Source organism: Fundulus heteroclitus, unplaced genomic scaffold, assembly GCF_011125445.2.
Source record: "Fundulus heteroclitus isolate FHET01 unplaced genomic scaffold, MU-UCD_Fhet_4.1 scaffold_60, whole genome shotgun sequence".
Classification (NCBI taxonomy): domain Eukaryota; kingdom Metazoa; phylum Chordata; class Actinopteri; order Cyprinodontiformes; family Fundulidae; genus Fundulus; species Fundulus heteroclitus.
This window is the reverse complement of record NW_023397033.1, coordinates 1,887,789-1,901,094: the sequence shown is the minus strand read 5'-3', so window position 1 is coordinate 1,901,094 and position 13,306 is coordinate 1,887,789. Positions and strand designations below refer to the sequence as shown.

Genomic DNA, 13,306 nt, shown 5'->3' with positions numbered 1-13,306 from the left:
AATATCCACATGGACAATACCAATTTGCCTCTCCCCAAAGCCTTTACTTCCTCCCTAGAGAGTTTTGGATGTCTGCAATACACCACTACTCCCACACACTCCAAAGGACATATTCTGGATTTAATCTGCTGCTCTGGCGTCATCCCTCTCAACATAACAGCTGATGAACTCCATATAAGTGACCATTTTCTCCTCTCATTTGCAGTGAATCTTACTCTCTCTATCTCTAAAACATCCCGCTTCATATCTTTCCGGAACATAAAGAACATTGATCCCTCCACCGTTATTTCAAGTATCCACTCTTCCTGCCTCCTTGACATTAATAATCTGCTAACCCCTGATGACATGGTCTTTCACTACAACACTGGTCTCCATAATATTCTTAACTCACTTGCTCAACTAAAAAACAGATTTGTTTCTTTCTCCGTCTCCGCCCCCTGGTTCACCCCCAATCTCCGACGCATGAAAGCCAAAGGACGGCAACTTGAAAGACTTTTTAGAAAAACTGGTCTCACTATACACAAAGAAATGTACAATAATCACATCATTCACTATAAGGACTCCATTGCCAGCACTAAATCACAGTACTACTCCAGCTTAATCATTGTCAATCAACATAGTTCTAAGTCACTTTTCTCTATACTCAACAATACTATTAAACCCCAGGACTCTTTCCCCCCGCACCTTTACACAACCTCCTTCTGCAATGACATCACATCATACTTCACAGGAAAAATCAAGAACATTCACCAGAACCTTGGATCAACGGCTCATCTCAGCACCTCAGCAGATCTCCCCCCACCTACACACTCATTCTCTTCCTTCCATCTTCCCACTGTCTCGGAAATCACAGAGCTCATCCGGAAATCCAAACCATCCACCTGTCAATTGGACCCAACATAACTTGTCTAAACCTGCCTCTGGTTCCCCTCATTTCCGCTATCATCCGCACCTCCCTCACCACTGGAACTGTCCCTACACCTATCAAAACTTCTGCGATCACCCCGATTGTAAAAAAAACCTGGTGCCGACCCCATCAACTTCAACAACCTCCGTCCTATCTCCAATTTACCCTTCATTTCCAAAATTCTTGAAAAAACAGTTGCCTCCCAGCTCCATTCTCACCTATCTGCCAACAGCCTGTATGAAGAATTTCAGTCTGGTTTCCAGCCACTCCATAGCACTGAAACAGCACTCATCAAAATCACGAATGACCTCCTCATGGCATCTGATTCTGGACTACTCACCATCCTCATCCTCCTCGTCCTGAGTGTAGCCTTTGACACCATCTGTTGCACCACCCTCCTCAGTAGGCTTTCATCCATTGGCATCACTAACACTCCATTGTACTGGTTTATTTACTACTTCTCTGGCCGCACTCAGTTCATTCAACTGAAGACCCTCAAATCCACCCCCTCCCCAGTCACCTCAGGTGTGCCCCAGGGCTCTGTCCTGGGGCCCCTCCTCTTCATCATCTATCTTCTTTCCCTTGGCAATATCTTCTGCAAATTTAACATCCAGTTCCATTGCTATGCCGATGACACCCAGCTCTACCTCACCACGCAACCATCGTCCTCTCTTCCTCCCACCTCCCTCACAGATTGCATCTGTGAAATAAAAGCCTGGTTCACCAACAACTTCCTTCAATTAAACAGTAGTAAAACTGAGGTTCTCCTCATTGGCACTAAATTAACTCTTTCCAAAACCGACAGTTTCCCACTTATTATTGATAGTTCCTGCATCTCCCCCTCGCCTCAGGTTAAGAGTCTGGGTCTCATCCTCGATAGCACCCTATCTTTTCAATACCATATCAATAACATTACCCGTTCTGCTTACTTCCACTTAAGAAACATCAACCGCCTCCGTCCCTCCCTTAACCCACACACTGCTGCCATACTTGTCCACAGCATTGTCACTTCCCGACTAGATTACTGCAACTCTCTCCTCTTTGGCCTTCCTCAGAAATCACTCCATAAACTACAACTGGTCCAGAACTCAGCTGTTCGCATCATAACAAGAACTCCCTCTATCCACCACATCACTCCGGTCCTCCGACAGCTCCACTGGCTCCCCGTGCAGTTCCGCAGTCAATACAAAATTCCCATGATGACATTCAAGGCCCTTCACCACCTTGCCCCCCCATATCTGTCAGGCCTCCTGCATGTTTCCACCCCCTCCCGTGCTCTTAGATCCTCATCTGCTTTACACCTGTCTGTCCCTTCCGCCCGTCTCACTACCATGGGGAGCAGAGCATTCAGCCACTCTGCCCCCCGCCTCTGGAATTCTCTATCACCCCTACTTAGAAACATGGACTCACTTCTCCATTTCAAATCACAACTGAAAGCTCATCTATTTAAGATTGCCTACTCTCTTTAAATATCAATTTCCCTGTCCCAGCCTCTGCATTTTTTTAATGTTTTTTTGTTTTGATTTTGTTTCTGACATTGTGTTTTTTATCCTTAATTTATTTATTGCTGGCAAACTGAATTGTACACTTTGCCCCATTTGATAAACATCCTGTACCAGACAGCTCACCATCCAAACAGGCCAAGATGCTTTCCTCCATATCTCAGGACCTAGGTTACCTATGGAGAGTCTTGCATCCAACAGATTTAGTTGGTGAGTTTTTTTTCTCCTATCCCCACAGAAGTTATTCCAGACTTATTTTTTTGTTCCCTCTTCCAATATGTCTCATGTTGCGTCATTGGTAGCATTGTTCTATCTGATCACGCTCCAGTTTATATGGTTTATACTCTCTCAGAAAATAGGTCACTGTCCAAATTTTGGAGACTATACGCTTCTCTTTTAAGGGATAATAGGTTCAGTTTTTATTTGGCTTCTGAACTGAGGATTTTTTTCTTTCAATTAATTCTGTGTCCTTGATGGATCCTTCTGTTCTCTGGGAGACCTGCAAGCCTATTGTAGGGGCCTGATTATCTCTTTCATGGCATCTAGGAATCGAAAAAGGACAGAACACATTAGGTTCTTTCAAAGTAACCTAGCTGACATGGAGAGAAAACACCGGTCCGCTCCAAACCCTGATGTGCTTAAGGACCTTTCCGAAACCCGGGCAGCCTTGAATAATCTGTTTATCAATGAAGCAGAACATTCTCTTAAATTTGCCAAGCAAAAAGTGTATGAATCCGGTGATAAACCTGGAATCTGGTTAAAAAGAGGTGAGACTCTCAGACCATTGTCTCAGTGGTAGGCGCCAGTGGCTCTAGGTATCTGGACACGAAGTCTATTAATTCAGAACTTGCAGTGTTTTACCCCAATCTGTATAAGTCTGAGCAGCCTGACAAGGCTTTTGATCTTAAGCATTCCTTTTTCTCAGATTTGACAATTCCCCAGATCTCCGATGCTCAAAGACACCTGCTACATGTCCCCATCGCCAGAGAGGAGGCTTTCACGGTAATAAAATCTATGCCCTCAGGGAAGGCGCCAAGGCCAGACGGGTATGGATGTGAATTTTACGAGGAGTTTGAAAATATCCGATTAGATCCTATGATAGCCATGTTAGACCACTCATTTGTAGCGGGCACCCCCCCCCCCCCCCCCCCTTTAATAGAAGCTAACATTTCCCTCATACTCAAGAAAGGGAAGGATCCTCAAAACTGTGCATCATATAGACCAATTGCTTTGCTCAACTCAGATTAAAAATTTCTTTATAAAATTTTGGCCACACGGTTAGAAAAAATACTTCCTAAAACTATTGGTGAAGATCAGACGGGTTTTGTGAAGGTGCGTCACTCTTGTGATAACATGAGAAGGTTGGTTGATATTATTCATTTGCTTAATGGCCACAACGACCAAGCCTTAGTGATCTCACTTGACTATGAAAAAGCATTTGACCATGTGGAATGGTCACATTTATTTTTTGTCAAGGAAAGATTTGGCCTGGGAGATCCGTTTTATTAAACGGATTAAGATATTTTATAATGCCCCAACTTTGCAACAGACTGGCGACCTGTCCAGGGTGTACCCCGCCTCTCGCCCATTGAATGCTGGAGATAGGCACCAGCACCCCTCGCGACCCCATGAGGGACAAGCGTGACGGAAAATGGATGGATGGATGGATGGATGGATAATGTCCCAACTGCTTTAGTTATTACCTGTGGCTGTTTCCCCTTTACCGTGGGAATCGACAGGGATACACGCTTAGCCCTCTGCTTTGATCTCGTCATCGAGCCAGTAGCTCAAGCAATTAGAGAGAACTTAAATATATCGGGCATTTTGGTGAACGGGAGAGAGCACAAAATTTTGCTCTATGCAGACAATGTATTGATTTTCTTGTCTTCTTGTCAAACTTGTAGCCCAAGTATAATACATGCTATTTCCTTGTTTAGTAATTTCTCTGGTTAGAAAATAAATGTACTTAAATCTGAGGCTATGTCTCTTGGATCTGTGGTTTCAATCCTTGAACTGCCAGTGCCGTTTCCTTTTCGCTGGTCTCTCTCTGGTTTTGTTTATTTTGGTATATTCATAACTCCATCATATGATTTGATGTATGAGGTTAATTATCCCTCTCTTATGAATGCCATAAAAGTAGATCTGGAGTGCTGGGCTACTTTGGCCCTGTCATGGCTTGGTACGGTCGCCCTTATTAAAATGTGTGTTTTACCTAGGCTGCTCTACTCTATGCGGATGATACTGCTCTTGCTGACAAATAAGGTTATTAAAGTGCTTGAAGAATAACTCAGTCCTTTTATCTGGAACAGAAGAAAACCTAGACTGAAAATGTCTAAACTACAACAACCTGGTTCAGATGGGGGTCTTGATTTCCCTAATATAAGGTTTTACCAGTTAGCAATGCACCTGAAAATATTATTCCACTGGTTTAAACTGGATCCTTCTTCGGTATGGCTTTATATTAAATCTTCTCAGTCTAGTTGCCCTCTCTGGAACCTGCTCTTTCTGAATAGTTCAGTTCATGAACTCTGCTCTTACCCCATTTCCTTAAAAACAGTAAAGGCCTGGGGGATGGTTCGCAAAGTGGAGGGATGCTCTGATTGCACCTCTCCTCTTACTCCTATTCTAAAAAAAATATCCAGATTTTGGCGTGCTCGTGGCGTAGCGGGTAGCACAACCCATGTTTGGAGGCCTTTAGTCCTCGAAGCGGATGACCCGGGTTCAAATTCAACCTGCGGTCCTTTACCGCATGTCTCGCCCCTTTCCTGTCAGTCTACTGTCAATAAAAGCGAGCCACTAGATGCCGCTTTATCTCTCCAGCAGGTGTGGCAGCAGTTTGGTTTGGAGAGGGTAGATTTTTATTTAAATTCCTGCAAATTAGGCATTTAATTTCTGATGATATTACAGTAACTACTAATGTCCTGTCCACTGTAGAGAATGCCTTGTGTTCTCATAGTGGTATGAAATCCATCAGTGTATTTTATAAAGGATTACTCTCCAATGTTCCTTCTGCTTTTGTGGTTGCAGAGCTCAATTAGCCCACATCAACTCCACCTGCTGCCAGTAATTACATTCTACTCTTGTCACCTGTTCACCAACTCACATATACCCGCCTCAGCCAACTCATCCCCACCAGAACGTCATCTCACTTTGCTTCTCATGTGCGACGTACCCTGCTCTACCAGATTCTGTGTGCTCAGCCTGCGAGACTCTTCAGCTAAGCTGAATTGCCTGTGTCTGCGTGCTGCAGTTCTGCCGGTTTTTCTGAGTCCCTGCCATTTGCTCTGCCCGTTCTGGTGGTTCTCTGGTCTACACCGCCTGCTCTGATCTCCTGCTTTTCCCTGCCTGTCTGCTACTTCAGCCAAGATTCATCTGCTAAGTCTGATTCTGTTTGTCTGCCTCGTACATCACTACTCATCTTCACAAGAAACCTTTATAATGTATCTCTGTGTCCGGCTGAATATCGGGTTCACCAGCTGAAATCATTACAGTAGCAGAACAAAATGAGTTCAGTTTAGGTATATACAGCGGACTCACATAACACCTGCCCTTAAAAGTAAGATTTTCAAAGCTATCCCCACTTTGTTGAAAATGTTAAACTGAAATTGGTGATTACTTCCATTGTATGTGCTCATTCACAAAGATATAGAACTATTGGTCCAGTGTGGTCAAAGATTTATATTATATTTTCAATACTACCATACAGCTCAATCCAAAATATCTCCTCCTGGGCCTCCCAGATCCTCAGATCAAGCCCAACCATAAGCGACTTTATAACTTGTTAACCTTTGCATAAGAACATTTTGCTTTTTTGGATCAGACTCTGTCCCCTCTAAGTAATCATGGCACAATGTGATACAGGAGTGTATTCCCAGTGAATACATTACATGTTTGCTTGTCACTTCCATGGACACTTTCTATTCAACCTGGGACCCTTACTTGAAGTACATCAGGCCTGTGCTGGGCTCTTGCCTGCTTCAAGGTTTGACTCGATGACTGTACTTGATATTTGTCTGCTGCCCTTTTTTCTTTTCTTTTTTTTTTGTCCCTTGTTTTGTCTGCGCTACTGTGTTGGTGTTTTGTAACATTTAAAAATTCTACTAAAAAAATATACAATACCCAGCCCTAGTTAGCACTGTTGCCTTGCAGAAATCAGTATTGTTTTTCTAGCTGGAAATAATATCAGTTTTAAATCTGATTTTAAATCAGGACTGTACCTCGGTACATTCCCACGAGTGCACATTTCCCATGAGTGGAATTAGACATCTTTATTGAAGGCATATGGAGAATATTAAACCATAATTAACAAAAATAAATACTAGTGTTGCTGGGAGGGAGTTTGTGGCAGAGAATTGCTGAAAATGTAAAATGAATGAGTGATGTGAGTGTTATTTGATGGAGAATTAAAGATGTATTCTTACACTACACTAATTCAACACCCAAAAAAAGTGGGGCCGCATTTATTACATGTCTAGGAGCAACTTGACAGGCATTAAAAGGACCAGTCAGCAAATCAAGATGAAGTATGAAAAGCCTTATGTATTCATCTTTTTGCCCGAATTTGGTTTCACCCATCCTTCTAAAAATTATTTGACGCTGGTGTATAATTTGTGCCAATCTCACTTTATATTAATCATATAGGTTATATTTATATTTTAAGTTGAAGTAAAGGTGGCATTATTTAAATGAAGAAATGTGTTGTAGCCCTAAGGGTGTTGGGGAAAAAATATGTGAATGGAAGAACTGAGAAGGGTGTTGTAAGAGTGATGTGCGTGCTGAGAATATCAAAATAAATTAGCGGCAAAAAACGGTAACGCTTGAAAATATATGAATCCAAAAATGAAAGACATTTAATCATGGTCTGATCAGCCTCTCCTGACAGAGATTTCTGTGGAGTATTTACGCTCCAGTATACAGACTCCTCCAGAAAAGGACACGTCTTTTCTGGCACGTCCTTGTGCACAACTCAGCTAAAAAGAAGGAAAAACTCAGTTTGCCTTCACAACTATGTTTGGTAGCAGTGTTGTTTCTCGGAGTAATTTGTTGTCATAATTTGACTCAGGTTACAGGCTTCTGGGCTTTCTGAAACTGAAAAGCCAGGGTATGCAGGAATTTACCCCAAGAAATTACTATATCCACTAACCAAGCTTTCTGAAACGGGGCCCAGGTGTGATAAAGCAATACAATAACAAGATGAACATCACAGTTAATTTCTAGGTGGTAATTCAGTTTGATTAACATTCTTTGCTATGTCTTCTTTACAAAGTATTACCAGAGAAGATCTTGCCCGTGCTTCCAGCAATAGAGACCAGATACTGGACCAGATGCTGGCAGTTGGTGGTTTTACCGCTGCCAGACTTGCCAAGAAGCACAATGGACTGATCCTGCTGGGTGGTGAGCAGGTTGCGGTACGCTGACTGGGCCACAGCGTAGATGTGAGGAGCAGTGTCCTCCCGCCGACAGCCTTTAAACATGTGCATGACCTGTAAGCACAGGAAGAGTAGGAATAGAAATCAAACGTTTTATGTAAACTGCTATAAATATAATTCCCATGGATATGTCATGCTATAAATTATGCTATTCTGCAGTAACAATATCAGCTACATAATGGCAAGTCTTCCCTCACCTTCTCAGAATACATAGAAGGTGTGCTGAGAGGGTTGATGATGAGCATGTTGGGTCCAACGAAGGAATGGATGAGATTTCCGCCATAGCGCTGCCTCAGGCTGTGCATGACACTGGATTCATTTAGGTAGACCAGTGAAGCAAGGTCCTCTGAGCGGTCATAGGTTGGAGGGTTGGCCTGCAAACGGACAAAAAGCTTATAGTTAGGGTTCAAAAGACTGATGACTCAAGTTTATGAATTATAATTCCCTATATGCTTTTTTTTTATTAACGCACACTCGGACTGCAGAAACAAATTACGGGGGGGCGGGGGGGGGCATTCCATTTTTACAGGGGGGAACACTTTTTAAAAAATATATTTTATATGCTTCAGGCTGAACAAGGGCTCTGTGTACACCTAGAAAGCGACAGTTAAAAAGGGAAAGGAGGGACCAGAGGGACCTGAGCTGCGGCCTGTCACAGATGTTTTGGTCAACAGAGAGTGCTCAAGCACCACCTACTGGTGAAATATCGTTTATTGCTCCTTTACAGAGACAGCGCCAAAACAAGTTGCTTTCAGACGCACCTCAGAACAGGGGTAAACAGGGGAAACATGGGGGTAAATTAACGAGCAATTCAGACTAAAGCATATAGCTATATATGATGCATGCATATATATATATATATATATATATATATATATATATATATATATATATATATATATATATATATATATATATATATATATATGTGATAACCTTAGTGTAGCCTTTAAAACTATCCTAGATTCAATTGGTTTTGCTCAAAATGTGCATAAACCGACGCACTCTTGGCTCCATACTTTAGACCTTGTGCTGACATATGGCATTGATTGTGAAGAATTAACAGTATTTCCTCACAACCCTGTCCTATCTGATCATTTTGTAATAACATTTGAGTTTAATCTAACTGAGTTCTCCACCCCCAAAAGAGGGTTCCATTATAGTAGATCTTTATCGGATAATGCTGTATCAAAACTTAAAGAGTCTGTCCCCTTTTTAATATCCTCCGTATTGCAGAAATGCCCTGTAGATGGCAGCAATGTTGTTTCTTCCAATTCACAAATAGATGTCTTTGTAAACGGTGTGACTTCGTCATTGCGTTCTGCATTAGACAATGTAGCTCCCTTGAAAAAGAAGGTGATTATTCACAGGAAGCTGGCTCCTTGGTTTAATTCAGAGCTGCGTTCCTTGAAGCACAATGTTAGGAAATTGGAGAGAAAATGGCGCTCTACACACCAAGAGGAATCCTACTTAATCTGGAAGAACAGTCTATTGTTGTATAACAAGACCCTTCGCAGAGTTAGAGCTGCATATTTTTCATCATTAATTGAGGAGAATAAGAATAATCCTAGATTTCTCTTCAGTACAGTTGCCAAACTTACCCAGAGCCACAGCTCTGTTGATCCATCCATTCCCTTAGCTCTTAGCAGTAATGATTTTATGGGATTCTTCATAAATAAAATTGATTCCATTAAAAATAAAATAATTGGCATCCTCCCAAACATGATTACCTCATCCTCAGTAAGTGAGGCAGCATTGGAGAAATCCTTAGAACCTGCGCAGTGTCTGAACTGTTTAAAAGCAGTAGAGCTTTTTGAGCTATCTAAAATTTTAGCTTCATCTAAACCTTCTACCTGTATGTTAGACCCAATCCCAACCAAGTTGTTTAAGGAGGTATTCCCTCTGATCAGTGGTCCTATTTTAGACATGATTAATCTATCCTTGGTAAATGGATATGTACCACAGGCTTTTAAAGTAGCTGTTATTAAACCTTTACTTAAGAAACCATCTCTTGATCAAGATGAGTTAGTAAATTACAGACCTATATCTAATCTTCTTTTCTTATCTAAAATTCTTGAGAAAGTAGTTGCTAATCAACTATGTGAACAATTACAAAGTAATGACCTACTTGAGGAGTTTCAGTCAGGCTTTAGAGCTCATCATAGCACTGAAACAGCTCTGGTGAAGGTCACCAATGATATTCTCATGGCCTCAGATAATGGACTTGTGTCTATACTTGTCCTGTTAGATCTCAGTGCTGCATTTGATACAGTTGATCACAATATTCTCCTACAAAGACTTGAGCATACTGTAGGGATTAAGGGAAAAGCATTAGGCTGGTTTAAATCTTATCTGTCGGACAGATTCCAGTTTGTTCATGTTAATAATAAATCTTCCTCAAACTCTAGGGTCACTTGTGGAGTACCACAGGGTTCAGTCCTTGGACCAATTCTATTTACTATATATATGCTTCCGATTGGCAAAATTATCAGACAGCATGGGATTAATTTCCACTGTTATGCTGATGACACTCAGCTATATTTATCCATAAATCTTGATGAATCCAATCAGTTACTTCGACTGCAGTCATGTCTTGATGACATCAAAAGCTGGATGACTTTAAATTTCCTGCATTTAAATTCTGACAAGACAGAAGTTGTAATCTTTGGGCCAGAGTCTTCAAAAAATAAAGTTCTTAATTAATCCCTTAATCTGGATGGCATTAACTTGGCCTCTGGTAATAAAGTTAAAAATCTTGGTGTTGTTTTCGACCAAGACATGTCATTTAAATCCCATATTAAACAGGTTTCCAGAGTTTCCTTTTTTCACCTCCGGAATATCGCCAAAATTAGAAACATTCTGTCCAGGAGTGATGCTGAAAAACTAGTCCATGCATTTGTTACTTCAAGGCTGGACTATTGTAATTCTTTACTATCAGGAAGTCCACAAAATGCAGTTCGAAGTCTTCAGCTGATTCAAAATGCTGCGGCAAGAGTTCTGATGAAAATCAACAAGAGGGATCATATTTCTCCAATTTTAGCTTCCCTTCATTGGCTTCCTGTTAAATCAAGAATAGAATTTAAAATTATCCTTCTAACGTATAAAGCCCTTAATAATCAAGCTCCATCATATATCAGAGCTCTGATTACCCCGTATGTTCCTAACAGAGCACTTCGCTCTCAGACTGCAGGTCTGCTGGTGGTTCCTAGAGTCTCTAAAAGTAGAATGGGAGGCAGATCCTTTAGCTATCAGGCTCCTCTCCTGTGGAACCAACTCCCAGTTTTGGTCCGTGAGGCAGACACCCTATCTATTTTTAAGACTAATGTTAAAACTTTCCTTTTTGACAAAGCTTATAGTTAGAGTGGCTCATACCCTGAGCTATCTCTATAGTTGTGCTGTGATAGGCCTAGGCTGCTGGAGGACATCAGGGTCTAATTTTCTCACTCTACTGATTTCTACTGTTCTTCAGTCTACTGTTCTCCAGTTTTGCATTGTATTACATTGAAATGACTGTCGTCATTTCAGCTTTTAACTTTTTGCTCTCTCTCTTTTTCTTCATAGTAGGTACACCTGGTCTGGCGTTCTGTTAACTGTGACATCATCCAGAGAAGACGGCTCACCCGCTACTTCCATCTAATGTAGAACAGATTACTAGATCAATGTGTGCTTCTGTGCTTTTTTGTTTCTCTTGTTGTGTCTCTGTTCTGTCTTCTGTAACCCCAGTCGGTCGAGGCAGATGACCGTTCATACTGAGCCCGGTTCTGCCGGAGGTTTTTCCTTCCCGTTAATGGGTGGTTTTTCTTCCCACTGTCGCTTCATGCTTGCTCAGTATGAGGGATTGCAGCAAAGCCATGTACAATGCAGATGACTCTTCCTGTGGCTCTACGCTTCCCCAGGAGTGAATGCTGCTTGTCGGGACTTTGATGCAATCAACTGGTTTCCTTATATAGGACATTTTTGACCAATCTGTATAATCTGACCCAATCTGTATAATATGATTGAACTTGACTTTGTAAAGTGCCTTGAGATGACATGTTTCATGATTTGGCGCTATATAAATAAAATTGAATTGAATTGAATTGAATATATATATATATATATATATATATATATATATATAGAGAGAGAGAGAGAGAGAGAGAGAGAGAGAGAGAGAGAGAGAGAGAGAGAGAGACCACAACTGCATGATTTAAATGTGAAAAGGAAGAACTGAAAAGCATGATATGTCCCCCAGAATTCAGTTTTATTAGTTATATGGGAATTTGGTATTAGATTTTGCAAAACTTTTTTTTTCTTTATTTTAAAATATAAAAATATAAATGAAATAGTGGTTCTTTATAAATGGCAACAAATTTTCTATAGAGATATTTATCAAAAATTACATTTTGTCTTTTTTAAAAAGGTCAAACGATGTTTTAGGGCCCTAAATTAGCTTTAGTTAGCTGGACTGAGGGCAAAAAGGGCTCTCTGGATTGTATAGGCTGCCCTATGAAAAACAGAAGCTGTTTAACTCTCATTCTGGTTGGTGCCAAACAATGCTCTCTTGTACCCATGTGGCACTTACCTTTTCTATGTCATCTTCATCCACATCCAATATTGTTCCATCATGTTCCAGTTTGATTTTTACCTTTCCCTCTGGGAGCGAGCCAGAGTCTGTCTTCAGCAAAGTGGCTGCAACAATAAAAGGCAGCAAACATACAGTCATAATTTATACAAGAGAATGTTATTAAAAGGTTGATCTATTTCAGTAACTCAAAACTTCACAGAGTAAAACACGTAATATGGATTAATTACACAGACCGATGTTTTCAAGACTATATTTCTGTGATCATTTAAGATTAGAATATTAGATCAGACCAATAAAACACATGTGTCTTTTTTCCAAAAGGTACTTTTAATTTAACAAACAAGCCTTGTTGGTACAGACTTTCTTTTTTGAAATAGTAGGATACATGTTAGTCTGTGGCTACAAACCTTTTCTAAGATTTTTCAAACTAAAAAATAACCACTTGCTCTGTGATCACATCCAGTAGAAGTCACGTTTCTTGGTACCCCTGGTAAAGATGTTTCTTTGAATCTGAACATACTGTATTTAAAAAACTGCACAGTATGTTTATGTTCTTATGCTTTCTTAGGGCAAATTTATTGCCCTCACTGACAGTACATTTATTGAGTAAGGTAAATAATATATATATATATATATATATATATATATATATATATATATATATATATATTTTACAAAATAACTGGTAGTAGATTCATTTGCGTCCCTGCCTCCCTTTCGAGGGTTGACCATCCAGAGCAAGGGGGTGGTTGAAGGGCAGGGTGTGGGGGAGGTAGCACCTCAGGGTTTGTGTGATGGGCTCTGGTTGCTTGGCCCGTTCGGTTCATGTTGGCCCATCTCCGGGTGGACAGTCCAGTGGGTCGTCTGGGCTGGGATCGGGGTAGGGGGTTAGGACTGGAGT

The 13,306-nt window shown here is 40.9% G+C and overlaps 1 protein-coding gene across 6 annotated transcripts in view; it reads right to left on the bottom strand.

Moving 5' to 3' along the window:
- LOC105918954 (unconventional myosin-XVIIIa) overlaps window positions 1-13,306 on the bottom strand; it is a 188,869-nt gene that overhangs the window by 120,480 nt on the left and 55,083 nt on the right. For all 6 annotated transcript variants that reach the window (XM_036133281.1, XM_036133278.1, XM_036133279.1 and 3 more), the window contains 3 exons: window positions 12,403-12,509; window positions 8,036-8,212; window positions 7,682-7,892 (listed from right to left, as the gene is read on the bottom strand). In XM_036133281.1, the coding sequence (XP_035989174.1) occupies window positions 7,682-7,892; window positions 8,036-8,212; window positions 12,403-12,509 (495 nt within the window). The remainder of the gene's footprint in view (window positions 1-7,681; window positions 7,893-8,035; window positions 8,213-12,402; window positions 12,510-13,306) is intronic.